Genomic DNA, 17761 nt, shown 5'->3' on the forward strand with positions numbered 1-17761 from the left:
GAGTCTTCTAGTTGCCAAAACTTTACCATAAACAACTATAAATTTTGATTTGCTATCACAGCCAGAAAAAGTTGCTAAAAGTCTTAAAAAAGAGATTGGCTAAGTGAATGTATACATATAGCACTAAAAATTTTTAACGAAATATGGTACACTTTTGTGCTAAACTCACTTTTTCAAAGGATATTCTTGTATAGATATCCATTAGAAAATAATAAAAAATATTAAACATATTTATCTGCAGATATTCAGATATGCCTAATAAAACAAGTCACTCTACAGAAGAGGATACTGAGATGAAAACGATCTTTAATTCACAGGTATTAAAATGGTGTCAAATACTTTAACAAAGAACTGTAAGGGAAAAAACTGCTGTACCTTAATAATTTACAAAGTGCTTTCAAAATTTTCAAGTGCTTATTTAATTCTCTCTCCTAAGTATTGTTAGCCCTTTTACAAAAATCAAGAAAGTGAGAGGTTGACAGATTAGGTAAAATTTTAAGTCAAAGATCTGGGACTGAATTTATTTTTCTGATGTTCCTTCTTCTACAGTTGTAACAGATTCAACAATCCTTTGCCAGCTTTAAATATATATATATATAAATCAACGAACTGTAGAAAGTATTCCATATGACCTGTAAATTAAATACTTTCATCTAGAGAAAAGTGAAGATGTTGACTGGCTATAATTTAAGGGAGGTGATGCATAAACACTGTTTAGTAGCCATATCAATTATATAAACTTCAGTCTTTTCTAACTATTGAAGAATAAGACTCCATATTATTTTTTCTAAATAATATAGGACATGCTTATAGAGTAACTCCAAATATGATCAGTTTTCAATTCCCATTAACAAACAGTTTACACTGGTTTGTTCCCACTACTTAACATAGCTTAGAGTCAGCCTCACACAATTCTGCACAGAATGAATAGGGACTATACTGCCCCTTAATCTTTTCTCCTCTAAGGATACAATGCAGAAACAAAATATTATTTTTTAAAAATTTGCCTGGTTTCTTCAACAAATAAATTGCAAGGAAAGGGAAAAAAAGAGCAACAATGGGGATGTACCAAATAATCACAGTGTGTGGACCTTTTCTGAATCCCTTGATTTTTAAAAAATAAATCAAACCTGTTAAAATCTTCGACGTTTATAAGACAAATGAAAACTTGAAATATCTAGTATTTTAAATTTAAAAACGATTACTTTTTTCAGAATAATATTCCAGCACTGTTTTGTTCAAAAAAATGGATAGAATAGGGTGATGTCTGAAATTTGATAGAAGGGGGTATGGATAGCACAGGATCAGCCAAGATTTGATAGTTGTTGGGGCTGGGAGAGAGGTGAATGAAAGTTCACTGAAATATTCTGTTTTTGTATGTGTTTGAAATTCTCCACAGAAAAGTTTAAAGAATATTTAGCCTAGGAAGAATTAAATATGTAGATGATCCACTACTGTACATACCCATATAAAGCAAACAGCTTTGGGATTCTCTCTTGATACTTAATGGCATGGAAGTTGACGGTTGAGATAAATATGGGAATTTAACAACAAAATTCCATTCACAAAGACATTCAACAACAGTTCATGCCATATTGTCTCACTTTCCATTCAATTTCCAAAAAGCCTGTATTTACAATACATGATTTTACTGACAGAAATGGAAATTGCTAAAAATCATCAAACCCCACTGGTTTGAAGGTCACACGTTGTAACATACTAAACAAAGGAAACAAAAGACTAGTAATTTCTGAAAAAGGTGCACTGAAATAGGCCACTTTTACCAGATACGAAGAACATTCTTCAAAGGAAATCAATTGTGGCTGTGGGCAACCCTCTACTGCAAACAATGCTTCCTTCTCCAGGAAAGACACACCTAAAGAATTCCATAATATGCAGTTTTCTGTCAACAAAACACCTGTGTAGCTGTAATTTCATGACAGGCATTCAGTTCAAATAAAGTTAATACACTTGTGAAATTATCAACTTTCTATCAAAATTATTATCACTCTGCTATTATTTTCCTGGATGTATATAACTCAAAATATTGGACTGGGCCTTCTATTTATATTGCACACAATTGAATAACCAAAAACAAATATGATAAGTTGCCTAGATCCAAAAAAATTTAATGCATAACTTCAAAATAGTTACCTTGCATAAAAATCTCCTGAACCTTTTGTTCCTTTACCCAGACTTTCACTTCCTCATGAAGCTGCGGGTTGTCCCTGAGAACTGGGTTTAGGCTGTCTATGTCGTCCTAGAATTATAGATTAAAAGAAAGGTCCATGTTACGCTCTCCTACCATTAATGTTACCGACTTTCCCTCCTATACGTTCTAAGGACTGAAGAAAATTCCTTTGATCTAAATGTACGCAAAAACACAAATTCATGAGTTATAGTTCATTGGCAATTGTGTAACAAAAGAGCATAAGAAATTAATCTGTGGTAAGATTTGACCCTTGACAACAATGTCCTAAAGTCAAAATTTGAAATTAATGTGTTTTCTAACTTTTAAAGTATAGCCTTATTCAAGTCATCTTTTTAAGGGATTCACTATTGGAAGCAATATACAAATGAAATAACATCAGGTCATTTAAAGGTGTTGGCAAAAGAACTGAGGTGAACATTTGAATGACAATAGATACATACACAGATGACTTACTGACCTTCCCATAATACTTAACCTCTAGACTTTGAAACTACTTTTATTCTGTCCTGATTTAAATGTCATCAAATTCAGTTCTACTCACAGTCATCTGACCAGTAATTTTGCTGCTAAAAATTTTATTTCTTGAAACTAGCGCCAAAGCATCCAGACAATTAAAATTACATTATTGATGGTATTACTCTCATAACAGGCTGGATCTAGACATAGAAACAACCAATTCTCTCTCATTGGAGATGTGAATCATACAGTCACGTGATTTCCCACAATTTGCTGGTCTCCCACTGGACTCTGATATTCTGTTCTCTCTCTCTCTCTCAAAGTACCTCTGCTGCTCCTGCATTTGAGATCAGCTGCAGGAACACTAGAGTAGCTGAGAAGAATAACAAACCAGCACTGTCAAATGGCAACTATTTTTAAAGTGGACAGGCAGGGCTGGGCGCGGTGGCTCACGCCTGTAATCCCAGCACTTTGGGAGGCTGAGGTGGGTGGATCACAAGGTCAGGAGATCGAGACCATCCTGGCTAACATGGTGAAACCCCATCTCTACTAAAAATACAAAAAAATATTAGCTGGGTGTGGTGGTAGGAGCCTGTAGTCCCAGCTACTGAGGATGCTGAGGCAGGAGAATGGTGTGAACCGGAAGGTGGCACTTGCAATGGGCCGAGATCACACCACTGCACTCCAGCCTGGGCGACAGTGAGACTCCGTCTTAAAAAAAAAAAAAAAGTGGACAGGCAGATCATGGAAACCCGTGAATAGAAAAGAGCTAAACTAAGTGAACTGTATCTGATGAATAAAAAACGACTTGGCAACTTCGAAAAGCCAAAAGGTAGCTGAAGTGTAAAAAGTAAAAAAGGACCCCTAATCAAGTAGGTCATACTTCACTCTTCTCCAAAGTCTATCCAGGTGAAGTGTTTCCTTCTCATACTGCTTTTTAAGGCACTACTCTGTATTTTTAGAATAGTATTGTGGTAAATATTCTATCTGATATGTACTTAAACATAGTGAAAGCCAACAGGCCAAAGTAAGGGCCTTTAAATTAATTATGTTCCTTGGAAAATACATAGAAGTACTGCTTTATAGCAGAAGAAAATACCAGAATGAAAAACTGTCATACAAATAAGTAGGCAAAATCTGTCATTTTGGGAGAAAGAAATGGGCATTAACATGTCTTTCTTTACGTTGCAAAGAAACTTTCTAGCAATCTCTTTTCTCTGCACCCCCTCAATAATACAGTACACACTTAGAAAGTCCTATCAGACTCTAACCCCCTTAATGCACACCAGCTGACAGTCTAGTCGATAACAAACAGAACATAGGAAACTTTTTGTTTTTGTTTTTTGAGACGGAGTTTTGCTCTTGTTGCCCAGGCTGGAGTGCAATGGCATGATCTCGGCTTACTGCAACCTCCACCTCCCAGGTTCAAGCGATTCTCCTGTCTCAGCCTCCTGAGTAGCTGGGGTTACAGGAGCATGCCATCATGCCTGGCTAATTTTTGTATTTTTAGTAGAGATGGGGTTTCATCATATTGGTTAGGCTGGTCTCAAACTCCTGACCTCAGGTGATCCACCTGCCTCAACCTCCCAAAGTGTTGGTATTACAGGCGTGAGCCACCACATCTGGCCCATAGAAAACTATTTTACAAGGAAAACCATTACTATTTTCAGATATCTCTGACAGCAAGTTCTTTTAAAATTTTTCTCACTTTTTTAAAACTTCCTTACATAGCACTTCCGCCAGGGAGGCCCCCATCTGCAGTCATGAGTCATTTCAAGTTTATCGGTATTGTTATCAACTTGACTGACATCATGTTCAGAGGAATTTATAGGGGGGTTCAAAAGCATCAAGATGATTTACAGGATGTAACAGGGAGAGCTGTCGAGATTGGTGTTAAAAAGTTTATGATTACAGGTGGAAATCTACAAGACAGTAAAGATGCACTGCATTTGGCACAAACAAATCATATGTTTTTCAGTACAGCTGGATGTCATCCTACAAGATGTGGTAAATTTGAAAAGAATAACCCTGATCTTTACTTAAAGGAGTTGCTAAATCTTGATGAAAACAATAAAGGGAAAGTTGTGGCAATAGGAGAATGTGGACTTGATTTTGACTGACTGCAGTTTTGTCCCAAAGATACTCAACTCAAATACTGTGAAAAACAGTTTGAACTGTCAGAACAAACAAAATTACCAATGTTTCTTCATTGTCGAAACTCACATGCTGAATTTTTGGACATAATTAAAAGAAATAGAGATCGGTGTGTAGAGGGAGTGGTGCATTCATTTGATGGTACCAAGGAAGCAACAGCTGCTTTGATTGACTTGGATCTTTATTCAGGAATTTAATGGTTGCTCACTGAAAACTGAAACTAATTTGGAAGTTTTGAAGTCAATTCCTAGTGAAAAATTAATGATTGAGACAGATGCACCTTGGTGTGGAGTCAAAAGTACACATGCTGGATCAAAATATATAAAAACTGCATTTCCTACCAAAAAGAAGTGGGAAAGTGGGCACTGCTTAAAAGACAGAAATGAACCCTGCCATATAATTCAAACATTGGAGATAATGTCAGCAGTGAGAGACGAGGATCCACTGGAATCAGCCAATACACTATATAACAATACTATTAAAGTATTTTTTCCTGAAATATCATTGGTATATGTCTTCCACTTTCCATCATGTAAAATTTCATAGTAAAACTTACCGATAGTTTCAATAAAGAAATTATCTGCAAAAAAAAAAACCCAAACAAACAAACAAAAACTTCCATACATAACCATCCATATACCTTTTCCATAATATAGGGAATTATAAACTGTTTTTTCTGTGCTGTTTTTTTTTTTTTTTTTTTTTCCTGAGACACAGTCTCACTCTCCCAGCCTGTAGTGTACTGGGCACGATCTTGACTCACTGGAATCTTCGCCTCCCAAGTTCAAGCGATTCTCCTGCCTCAGCTTCCTGAGTAGCTGGGATTACAGGCGCATACCACCATGCACAACTAATTTTTGTATTTTTAGTAGAGACGGGGTTTCACCATGTTGACCAGGCTGGTCTCAAACTCCTGGACTCAAGCGATCTGCCCACCTTGGCTTCCCAAAGTGCAGGGATTACAGGCATGAGCCATCGCGCCTGGCTATAAACTGTTTTAAAGAAGCATTGCCAACACCGTGCAGACAAGTACACCTTATAAAACCAGTAGACTGTGTTGGAATTTTACAACTTATAACTCATTTATTTATATCTTATTTATTCAACAGGTTAAAATAATGGGCTATAAAACCAGTTGCCTATGTTTAAATTTTATAACTACTAGGATATATAATCTATTTCTTCAACATTTATTTATAAATATTTTTTGTTTTGTTTTGTTTTGAGATGGAGTCTCACTCTGTCGCCCAGGCCGGAGTGCAGTGGTGCAATCTCGGTTCACTGCAACCTCCACCTCCCGGGTTCAAGAGATTCTCCTGCCTCAGCCTCCTGAGTACCTGGGATTACAGGTGCCCACCACCAAGCCCGGCTAATTTTTGTATTTTTAGTAGAGACGGGGTTTCGCCATGTTGGTCAGGCTGGTCTCAAACTCCTGACCTCTTGATCCGCCTGCGTCGGCCTCCCAATGGGATTACAGGCATGAGCCTCCGAGCCCAGCCTTATAAATATTTTTTCAACAGGTTAAAATAATGGGCTCTATTTCCAAGATCATTAAACAATATACAAATATTTTTCCAACAATAAACCATTAATTATCTAGTGGAAATAGCATATCATTAAAAACTGTTAAATTGAGTCCCTTTACTGATAATGACTTTATGTAGGTTCAAACTCTGGTCTCTCAATCTCCTCATCTATAAAGCAGAGTTACTAATATTTCCCTCTTTTTCTATCTTAATAAATGTTTTAATAAGATTTTTTCTTATGTACAAAAATTAGCTTTCTTAAAACATCTAATTCTGATTTATGACATTTGAGTACTGAATGATGTGAACTACCTGGTTAATTAAAACCCACAAAAAGTATCCCAATGCACTGCCTGATTTATAACAGGCACTGTTGTTGAATTCCTCCCCCTCGTCTACATATAGTACTTTGTAAGTTACAGGGATTTCTGTTACATCATCATTCCCATTTTAAAGAGGATTATTAAAGGTTAAATGAGCAAATCTTGAAACAAAGCCAAATAGGTTTTTTATATATGTATTTACTGACTTGAATAATTTTGTAAAGGTGCTAAATGTTAGATAGAAGTCAACAAGGCTGACTTACAGATAAGAGAAATTAAGGGTCTGGAATTAAAAACTAGCTATAAATATCCACTATCTTTCACAGAATTTAAAAGGTCTTCAGCTGTGCCTTGAGCTCGTGTGAGATTAAAAATCCACTTAATGGGCTGGGTGCGATGGCTCACACCTATAATCCCAGCACTTTGGGAGGCCGAGGTGGGTGGATCACGAGGTCAGGAGTTCGAGACCATCCTGGCCAACATGGTGAAACCCCATCTCTACTAAAAATACAAAACCTAGCTGGGTGTGGTGGCAGGCGCCTGTAATCCCAGCTACCAGGGAGGCTGAGGCAGGAGAATCGCTTGAACCCAGGAGGCAGAGGTTGCAGTGAGCCGAGATTGCACCACTGCAATCTGCCTAGGGAAAGAGCGAGACTCCGTCTCGGAAAAAAAAAGAAAAAACTCCACTTAATGGCACAGTCTTCACATTTCACACTTTAAAGACAGTAACTATAAGTAGTTACCTATATATAGTTTTTATCTTGAATAACTAATACCTATTAATTTTTCAAAAACAAGTCACTAAGCTAATTGAAGAGACAGGACCCTCTGTGAACCTCTCCTCCTATGTAAACTGTATCCTATTTGAACTACTAGTTATAACCTCCAGCAAACGACAAATGGAAAAAAATCAGTTCACTAAGATCTGCTTTATTAGAAACGTATACAGAACACAGAAAAAGTTCAAAAAACATCTTAAATGAGGTTTGGGGGTACATCATTCACTTGTGTGTTGTTCCTCCTTTTGCAAAGATAGACATGAACTCTAATTGAACATTAGTGAGACACCTTAATGTACTGATACACAAAAATAGCTAACATAAGGCCAGGCGCGGTGGCTCACACCTATAATCCCAGCACTTCGGGAGGCCGAGGCAGGTGGATCACCTGAGATTAGGGGTTCGACCTGACCAACATGGTGAAACCCCGTCTCTACTAAAAATACAAAAATTAGCCAGGTGTAGTGACACACGCTTGTGAATCCCAGCTACTGGGGAGGCTGAGGCTGGAGAATCACTTGAACCCGGGAGGTAGAGGATGCAGTGAGCTGAGATGGCACCATTGCACTCCAGCCCGGGTAGCAAGAGCGAGACTGCATCTCCAAAAAAAAAAAAAAAAAAAGCTAACCTAAAGGTGCATTTACTATGGCAGACACTATGCTGGGTACTTTCCATACAGTATCAATTGTAACAACTTTGTGAGCTGATATACACAGTATGTTCAGAGAGGTTCATGGTTACAAGCAGGAAGTGACAGAGCTGTTATCTGAACTTAGTTCTGTGACTTCCAGGGCTCAGGTTCTTCTCCCCCACCCCCCCTTCCCTCCACATACACTCTCTCTCATTAGCACAATCAAAAGAAATGAAAGTTTACTATTATTGCCTTTTAAAATTTGACACATTTCTTTATATGTAAGGGGTAAAAGGCAACATTATCTTATAAACTGAGGCTGACTCAAAAGCAAAGAACAACAGGTGGAAGATACCTTTCTATAAACTTCTAACACTGGTTATGTGACATTCCACATATAGAAATAGTCAAATACTCATCAAAGAGAGGAGACTTAGGGTGGCAAACTCATGCAATCTTATAATCAGAAAGTGTAAAAGAGAAGAAACCTCACTTTGGTGATGTACCTTAGTCATGATCTACAAATACCCAAATGCTGTTTTTTTCTAGGTTAACACTGTGCTGAATGACTGCTTGGATGATCAAAATAAAGGTATTTTTTCACGTGTACAGGAGGGGATAATGGGGCCGGGTGCGGTGGCTCACACCTATAATCCCAGCACTTCAGGAGGCCAAGGTGGGAGGATCCCTTGAGTCCAGGAGTTCGAGACCAGCCTGAGCAACATGGCGAGATGCCATTGCTACAAAAAATTTAAATATCAGCCAGGCATGGTGGGGTGCGCACCTGTAGTCCCAACTACTCGGGAGGCTGAGATGGGAGGATCACTTGAGCCCAGGAATTCAAGGCAGCAGTAAGCTATAATCGTGCCACTGTACTTCAGCCTGGGCGACAAAGCACAACCCTGTTTCCAAAAAAAAAAAAAGAGAGAGAGAGAAGGACATGATGGAGTAAAAGGTTGAAATCAGGCCGGGTGTGGTGGCTCATGCCTGTAATCCCAGCACTTTGGGAAGCCGAGGTGGGTGGATCACCTGAGGTCATGAGTTCAAGACCAGCCTGACCAACATGGTGAAACCAAACCTCATCTCTACTAAAAAATACAAAAAAAAATGTATTTAGGTGTAGTGGTGCGCATCTATAATCCCAGCTACTCGGGAGGCTGAGGCAGGAGAATCCCTTGAACCTGGGAGGCAGAAGTTGCAGTGAGCCTAGATTGTGCCACTGCACTCCAGTATGGGTGGCAGAGTGAGACTCTCAAAGAAAAGGTTAAAATCAGGCTGGAATGTGTATTTTGACAGTAAGACTACTGTACTAACATAATTTTAGGTGATTATGTACTTTCTACTTAATTCGAAAGAAAAAAAAACCATCTAGGTAATATAAAACATAAGCTCAGAACACTAAAATATTCAGATATGCCTAGTTAGGTTTAATGACACCAGTATTATGAAAATGTTAAAAATATACACAACTCATTTCCTAAGATAATAAGGTAGAGTGCTCCTTGCCAGTTCAAGAAATATATTCTTAATGTCACACATAGTCTCATTTGACTGCTGACAAAAAACCAACAAAGGGTGGTTAGTTTCTAAGTGACAGAGAAGACTGGCTTAATAATGTAACAGATTTGCTCAAAAGTCTCAACTGATGTCTAGAGTAGCACTTTCATTTTAGGATAAAAGAAATATCACAAAACTGCAGCAGTTTCTCCTCCTTTGGACAATTTCTGATAGATAATGACTGAATGCTCACTTTCAAATTGATACTGATATGTGTGGCTTATTAATGGAATGATTTCCCCCTCTGCTATAAAACCCTTGACCTTTGTGGTAACATCCAGTGTGCTTTCTTAAATTCCATTCCATGACATAAATTTCTCCATAAAAACCATCTTTGATAGTATAAGAGTTACCATAAAAGCAATTATTTTGTATCCTGAACATCAGATTAGGTGATTGAACATGTTTTGCCATACCAGTTTCGCCAGTCATAAATTCATGGTTTAGCAAAACTACAAATAGTTGCTTGTTCTCAGATCCCTGAGATTGCTGGCAACAGTTTTAAAACGTGAATGTTAAGTCCACAAGAGTGACATTAATTTTTACCACACCACATCTTTTTAACTTATAAAAGAATCCATTTTGCTAATAAGGATTTGCTGGGACAAGAAATATATAAAGTTTGAAAGTTGCTACAGGGGTGCTCAAAAAGCAAAGCTGTCTATACCACCTGCAGTTAACTAAATGAAGGTACCGCTGAAGGCTTCCATGTATTTTCATGAATTATAATAAGGGCTAGCAAACATTTTTTGTAAATGGCCAGAAAGTAAATATATTAGGATTTATGGGCCATACCAGTTGTCACAACTACTCAACCCTGCTGTTACAGCAGAAAAGTAGCTAAAAAATACCATAAAAATACATAAATGAATGAGCATGGCTATGTTCCAATAAATGTTTCTATATTAGCATTCTATGAAATTTGAATTTCATAGAATGTTTAGGTGTTATGACATATTCTTCTTTTGAGTTTTTTTCAACTGTTTAAAAATCTAAAAGTAACTGGACACAGTGGCTTGTACCTCTAATCCTAGCTACTCAGGAGGCTGAGGTGGGAGGATCCCTTATGCCCAGAAGTTCAAAGCTACAGTGAGGTATGATCACTGTAGTCACTGTACTCCACCCTGGGTGACAGAGGGAGATCCTGTCTCTAAAAAAATTAAAAAGGAAAAGATAAAAACAAGAGGCAGGCTGGATTAGCTTGTAGGTACAGTTTGCCTTTTCCTGATTAAAAACAACAAAACAGAACAACCAGTATGAAGCAAGATTAAAAACTTCTACATCAATGTATCAAATACAATTTTAAATATACTAATGCAATTTGATCTAATTGACTGCAAACTCTTATTTCCACAAATGCTTGAAATATATATAATCAGGAGCACAGGAAATTAAATCAATACCAAATCCTTTTCACCAGTAAAGACAAAAATATCTTAAGGTAAATATATTATTTAAACTTTCACAAGTAAATGAGTTTCCCTGATTTATTCTGGACAATGCTTAGCCTTCCAAATATAACAATATACTTGATTTTAATGTACATAATTTAGGAAAAATTATCTAATTTGCAAGATAAGATTTCCTCCATTAGGTCAATGACTATTACATTCAGAGATTGGAATCATCATCTTCTCTGGGCTCTCAAGTAAAGTAAAAATGAGAATATGCATTAAAAAGTAAGAGATATTATAAAGATAGTCTTTACCTGATTTATTAAGGACACGACAGATTAATCTCTTAAGCTATGTAGGGGTGTGTGTGTGTGTGTGTGTCTGAGTATATATAAATATAAATAAATACTTTTTTTAAAAAAAGGAAACATATTAAAAGATTTCACATAATTAAAAGCAAGGGGTAATTAAGTCTCTGTATACAAAATTTCATCATTTGATTAGCTGTGGTTAATTCAGACGTCTAGAATCCAGACTATCATTTAAACTAAAGCAATAAAATGTCTATCTTTCCAAAACGTAATTATACATAAAGATTCGGATGGGGCTACTCTGGGCACACTGCCTACAGGGTAGCCCTGCTCCATGAGGAGCAGTTTAAAAAAAAACAAACAAAAAAACAGATTGAGATGGTAGGAAGAAATAGGACAACAATTTATACTATCCACGTAATTATTTTCTCATTCATACAATCAAGAAGATAATATAAAATATGCTTAGTCTTTCTAAATTATTTACATTCTGAAACTAGATGAGATAAATTTAGTTTCTGAATAGAATTGACGAAAGGAGTAAATACAATAAAACTCTATTTTCATTTATTGTAACTGGAAATAGTCTAGAAATGGAAGTGACATTCAGAAAATCAGAATGATGTTTAGATTTATTTTTTTATTGGCTAAAAAAGGATTGTTGTACCAGGGGAAAACAGCAAACACCAACATTTTAATCTGTTATAATTATTACATTTTTGCATTCCAATAATATTCTTTGCATTAGAGTTTTATTTTTATTTAGAAACAAAACAAAGTGATGAATGACTGTGATCCCACACTGATCTAAAGAAAGCAATTTCAGTAAAAGGCTATTTTAAAAAATCCAAAATAGGTTTAGGTTTTTTTCCTAAAAATTAACATACTGGTAAGCATATTCATCAGATATGGAGGCCTAAGTGGAATTGGTAACTTGAAGTGAACCTTAAAGGCAATGTCCAGCATGTCCACGGGCAAATCATTAAATTTGGCATTAAGTCTGTCTACACATAAAATGAAAATAAGCTGGGTGCAGTGGCTCATGCCTATAATCCCAGCACTTTGGGAGGCTGAGGTGGGCAGATCACCTGAGATCAGGAGTTCGAGACCAGCCTGGCCAACATGGTGAACCCTGTCTCTATTACAAATACAAGAATTAGTCGAGCATGGTGGCGCTTGCCTGTAATCCCAGCTACTCAGGAGGCTGAGGCAGGAGAATCGGTTGACCCTGGGAGGCAGAGGCTGCAGTGAGCTGAGATCAAGCCACCGTACTCCAGCCTGGGCAACAGAGCAAAGACTCTGTTTCGAAAAAATTCCACCACTTCTTTACCCTGCACTTTTTACAAGTTTTGAATACCATTCATTTTCACAGCATCAACATTTAATCATAAGAATTTAAGAAACATATTAACTTGTATAATATGCAGAAGGCTCCACAAACATTACAGGATCTAAGAGCTAAATGTTTTGTCCATTTCTTAAAATGGTAACTGTAAATACAATTGGAGCTTTAAGTTGCATTCACAATGGTAGTTACTTAAACCCTGGCTCAATTAAAATTACAAAAACTTAGCTGGGTGTGGTGGCACACACTTGTAATCCCAGCTACTTGAGAGGCTGAGGCATGAGAATCACTTGAACCCAGCAAGCAGAAATTGCAGTGAGACAAGATCATGTTACTGTACTCCAGCCTAGGTGACACAGTGAGACTGTCCCCCCACAAAAAAATAAATAAAAAATAAAATTTGACCACCACATATTGCCACAAAATTGTCTCCAAATGTTAGTGGGAGAAAGGAGGCTTTCTACCACACAAGGTTAATGCAATGTTATTTCAAAATATTTCTAACATAATTCTGAGTCTGTATTGTCAATTTTGGTGATGTGATTCTGTACAACACATAATATAATAAAATCTAAAAATTACCAGATTTATCATCATTGTTAAGTTTTTAAGTTGTAAGCAGAATTTTAAATTATTATAACTTTTAAGGAACCTCTTGATTCTCTGTATACATTCCAAACATGAATATTTTAGAGCCAAGCACTTGGGACACTATTTACACACCAACCCTCCCCCCTCAAGAAAAAACCTTAAACTATGCAAGCAAGATCTTAATGCACACAAATCAGAATTAAGCTGGTAGTACAGGATTCACTCAACTGTGATCCTAAATTTCTGTGATTACTTTGATTTTCTAAATAAGATGGGAAAACTGTCAGTTTAGAGAACAGAACTGACTTCAACGGCAATTAAGCCCAGCTTTTTAAAAAGCAAGCTTTAGAAGCAATGACTTACTGCAATTAGCCTGGTGGCCTTAAGAATTTCCTGCCAAACACAATCAAAAACACTGATTAGTTATAGAAATCAATGAGCAAGCCTGAGATCTGCATGGAATCAAATGGTGGCAGGGCCTATACAGGAACTGCAAGTATATAAAACAAGGAAATAGGCCGGGCACAGTGGCTCATGCCTGTAATTCCAGCACTTTGGGAGGCCACGGCGGGCAGATCACTTAAAGTCAGGAGTTCGAGATCAGCCTGAGCAACATGGTGAAACTCCGTCTCTACTAAAAATACATAAATTAGTTGAACATGGTGGCACACACCTGTAATCCTAGCTACTCAGGAGGCTGAGACAGGAGAATTGCTTGAATCCAGAAGGCGGAGGTTGCGGTGCACCAATATTGTGCCATTGTATTCCAGCCTAGGCGACAGAGTGAGACTCCGTCTAAAAAAATATAAAATAAAATAAAACAAGAAAATAGACTATCTCCTTTACTCTTTTTTTCCTCTAGACAGAGTCTCGCTCTTGTCACTCAGGCTGGAGTGCAATGGTGTGATCGCAGCTCACTGCAGCCTCCGTCTCCTGGGTTCAAGCAATTCTCCTGCCTCAGCCTCCAGAGTAGCTGGGATTACAGGCACTGCCACCATGCCCAGCTAATTTTTTGTATTTTTAGTAGAGATGAGGTTTCACCATTTTGGCCAGGCTGGTCTTGAATTCCTGACCTCATGTGATCCACCTGCCTCGGCCTCCCAAAGTGCTGGAATTACAGGCGTGAGCCACAGCACCCGGTCTCCTTTACCCTTAAGGGCTTATTTTCATACTGCTTCTTCTAAAGTTTTTTTTTTTCATAGTCTTAACAATCATCTTCTCAATATATTACTATAATGTGAAGTCATCCCCTTTCTGGAACACGTTCATCTTTTCAAAGTTGTCCTGATTAAAAAACCACTGATCTTTTAAAATTGTTTAAAAGTTTCAGAAAAGAAATTTTATTAAGCCCATGAATGTTAAAAATTTTTTAAAACTGCATCTGGTCCTTTACAATGACAACATAATTTACTTTTATCTATGAAAAGAAATGAAAAATGTAAAACTGATACTGGTTAATAATTCATTTCAGAGAGAATGAGTATAGCTAAAACCTGCAGCTTGATCCAAGAATATTAACTGTTATGAAGGAAAAAAATTCCATAGTCCTAAGAAATCTACCTAGAAGTTTGCTGTTGCTATAAGCAACCCACTGTTATATATCCAGATATTTCAGGGATCTCTCCTTGGAACATCCATTTGGCATTGCTTGAAACTACTTATATCATTAATTACTAAGGAGGAAATGATAAAGTTTAAGAGAAGTATATGTCATGAGAAATTATGAAATGGTAAAAGGGTTCTGAATTTTAAAGTCTCAAGATTTTAACATTTTATGTACAAAGTTCTATGATGTTTCTATGGACTCATGATTTTTCAAATTAAAATATGATTACATGAAATAACATTCCTGTGTCATTTTCATTATTTGGTATATATAAATTCACCATTAAATTAATTTCAAAGTTCATTTTCTGTTTACTTTTAAATTTTTCCTCTGTTCAAATTTTTGGCAAACCACAATTCTTGGGAACTCAAATGTTACTGCAAACTTCATTTAAAGTGAAAAAGAAAACTACAATGCTGTCTAATTCCACTGAATATTTTAAGTTATTCTCTCTCAATTAATTTTGACATTCTGATCTAGAAAAGTGACTCTGACCTGAAGACTTTCACAAAAATTATCAATACAAAAACAAACAAGCAAACACACTACAATTTAATGGAATCTCAAGGCTGAAAAGGTTGCCACAATTTTAGTTAATCCTTTATAGTTAAAAATGTGTCCAATTAACCTGCATAGACTAAAATACGCTCAACTGAGCACCACTGTTTTCAAACTCTTCACAGCATATTAATAACCTGATTTACTTCTTAAGCATATTTCCCTAAGGATAAAAGAGTATAGTCATTTTAACTCTTAGAAAAGCACTGTCTGTAACATTAGCACTGATAAAATTAGACTTAAAAAAAAATTTTAAACTTCATGTCTAACACCACCCAAAAAAACAAATCTCAAATTATAATCACATTAAAACACACCAGGCAAACAAAACAGAATTAATGACAAATACAAGGGTATTTTAATATAATTGTTTTCATTATATTCGTCAGAATTTATGTCCTGGAATTAAAATATCCCCCAAAGGAAATCTACTTAAGCAATGGGATACAGCCTTAAAAATATTTTATCTTGGCTCAAATGATCACAAACAGAACCATAAAAACATTCCTTTTACTTTTCCAACTAGAAAGATTTTATATATATATGTATCTCCATATATACATATTATATATATATCTCCACACACCACACACGCACGTGCACACACACACACACACACACACCACCACCACCAGGATATATAACAGATATTACCGGTAATTTCTTTAGCTGAGTTATGAATAATCTACTTTGCTATGCTTTTATGTATTTTTCTGGAAGTTTTTTATTTTGCAATGACCATGTTTTGCTTTTATAATGAGAAAAAGAAACATTTAAGATGAAAAAGACTGATGCCAACAATTTATTCACAGTAATACTAATTTCCTTTGTTACAAAGTTTCAACAAAAAATGCAATATAATCTGACAGTTAAATATGATAAGCATACTCCATAGAAACTTAGCTAATTTAGAAATTTTGTTGGTAATGATAACAGAGTAAATGAAAATACTCTTTGCATTCTTTTAAATACTCACATTAAAAGGTGGACTTAATCACTTGAGATCCAGAGTTACGAGAAGTCTAGCATGGGTAACATGACAGACTCTTGTTTAGAGTCTCTTGAAAACAAACAAAATGTAATCACAGCACTTTGGGAGGCTGAGGCAGGTGAAACGCTGAGCCCAGAGTTTGAGACCAGCCTGGGCAACATGGCGAGACCCTGTTTCTATAAGAAATACAAAAATTAGGCAGGTGTTATGGTGCATGCCTGTAGTCCCAGCTACTTGAGAGGCTGAAGTGGGAAGATTGCTTGAGCATGGGAGGTAGAGGCTGCAGTGAGCCACGATCGCACCACTGCACTCCAGCCTCATCAACAGAGAGAAACCTCCTCTTAAAAAAAAAAAAAAAGACCAAAAACAAAAATCTTCCCTATCCTATAAAAAAAAACCTTTTAACATGTTAATACTTAAATTTTTAGATTTGCTAAAAATATTGTTAAAGGCCTATAAAAAGAACGAGTTATTTAATGCAATTTTAAGCTGGGCATGGTGGTTCACGCTTGTAATCCTAGCACTTTGGGAGGCCAAGGCGGGAGGATCACTTGAGGTCAGGAGTTCAAGACTAACCTAGGAAACATAGTGAGACCGTGTCTCTATTTAAAATAATAATAATAAAATAAAAAATAACAATGCTATTCTATTAGTACGACATTGATTGTACCAGGTATTACTCAAATGAAATTCTTATAAAACCTTTGCTAGTCATAAAAATAAAAATTTAATTCTGTAATACATTTTTTATGAACTAAGTCATAAAATTCAAATTTAACTTAGCTAGAGGGCATACATTTTCTTTACTTAACAGATGTGGTATACAGAAACATATCACATAGTATGTATCTGATGATTAATGTTCTAGGAAAAAAAACAGTAATACAACATACACATTTAAGAAACAGACTTGTAACTTAGAAAGCACCAGGTAAAATAAATTTTATATTTATTTTAAAAACTTGATGCAGCGTTTCAGATACTGTGCTAGAAGACTAAATGTCTTATTCTATAAGTATTTTGCCAATATAAATAGCAATTTAAGAAAATCAGCCGGGCACGGTGGCTCATGCCTGTAATCCCAGCACTTTGGAAGGCTAAGGCAGGCGGATCGCCTGAGGTCAGGAGTTCGAGACCAGCCTGGCCAACACAGTGAAACCCCATCGCTCCGAAAAATACAAAAAATTAGCTGGGTGTGGTGGCAAGCGCCTGTAATCCCAGCTATCAGGGAGGATGAGGCAGGAGAACTGCTGGAACCCGCGAGGCAGAGGTTGCAGTGAGCCGAGGTTGCGCCATTGCACTCCAGCCTGGGCAGCAAGAACAAAAC

General features: G+C 36.6%; 1 protein-coding gene and 1 pseudogene across 24 annotated transcripts in view; one reads left to right on the forward strand and one right to left on the reverse strand.

The window, feature by feature from the left end:
- JMJD1C (jumonji domain containing 1C) overlaps positions 1 to 17761 on the reverse strand; it is a 354297-nt gene that overhangs the window by 50402 nt on the left and 286134 nt on the right. For 15 of the 24 annotated variants that reach the window (XR_010146905.1, XR_010146906.1, XM_063781841.1 and 12 more), the window contains one exon: positions 2155 to 2260. The exons of 8 other annotated variants lie outside the window; for them this stretch is intronic. Coding sequence is in view for 14 of the 16 variants with exons in the window: in XM_063781838.1 (XP_063637908.1) it covers positions 2155 to 2260 (106 nt within the window). In the remaining 2 variants the exon portion in view is untranslated. Of the gene's footprint in view, positions 1 to 1464; positions 1628 to 2154; positions 2261 to 17761 lie in introns of those variants that run through there. One more of the 24 variants, XM_016918382.4, reaches the window with a different exon arrangement.
- Positions 4432 to 5386, forward strand: LOC104008203 (deoxyribonuclease TATDN1-like; annotated as a pseudogene).

The sequence above is a fragment of the Pan troglodytes genome, chromosome 8, assembly GCF_028858775.2.
Source record: "Pan troglodytes isolate AG18354 chromosome 8, NHGRI_mPanTro3-v2.0_pri, whole genome shotgun sequence".
NCBI classification, from domain to species: domain Eukaryota; kingdom Metazoa; phylum Chordata; class Mammalia; order Primates; family Hominidae; genus Pan; species Pan troglodytes.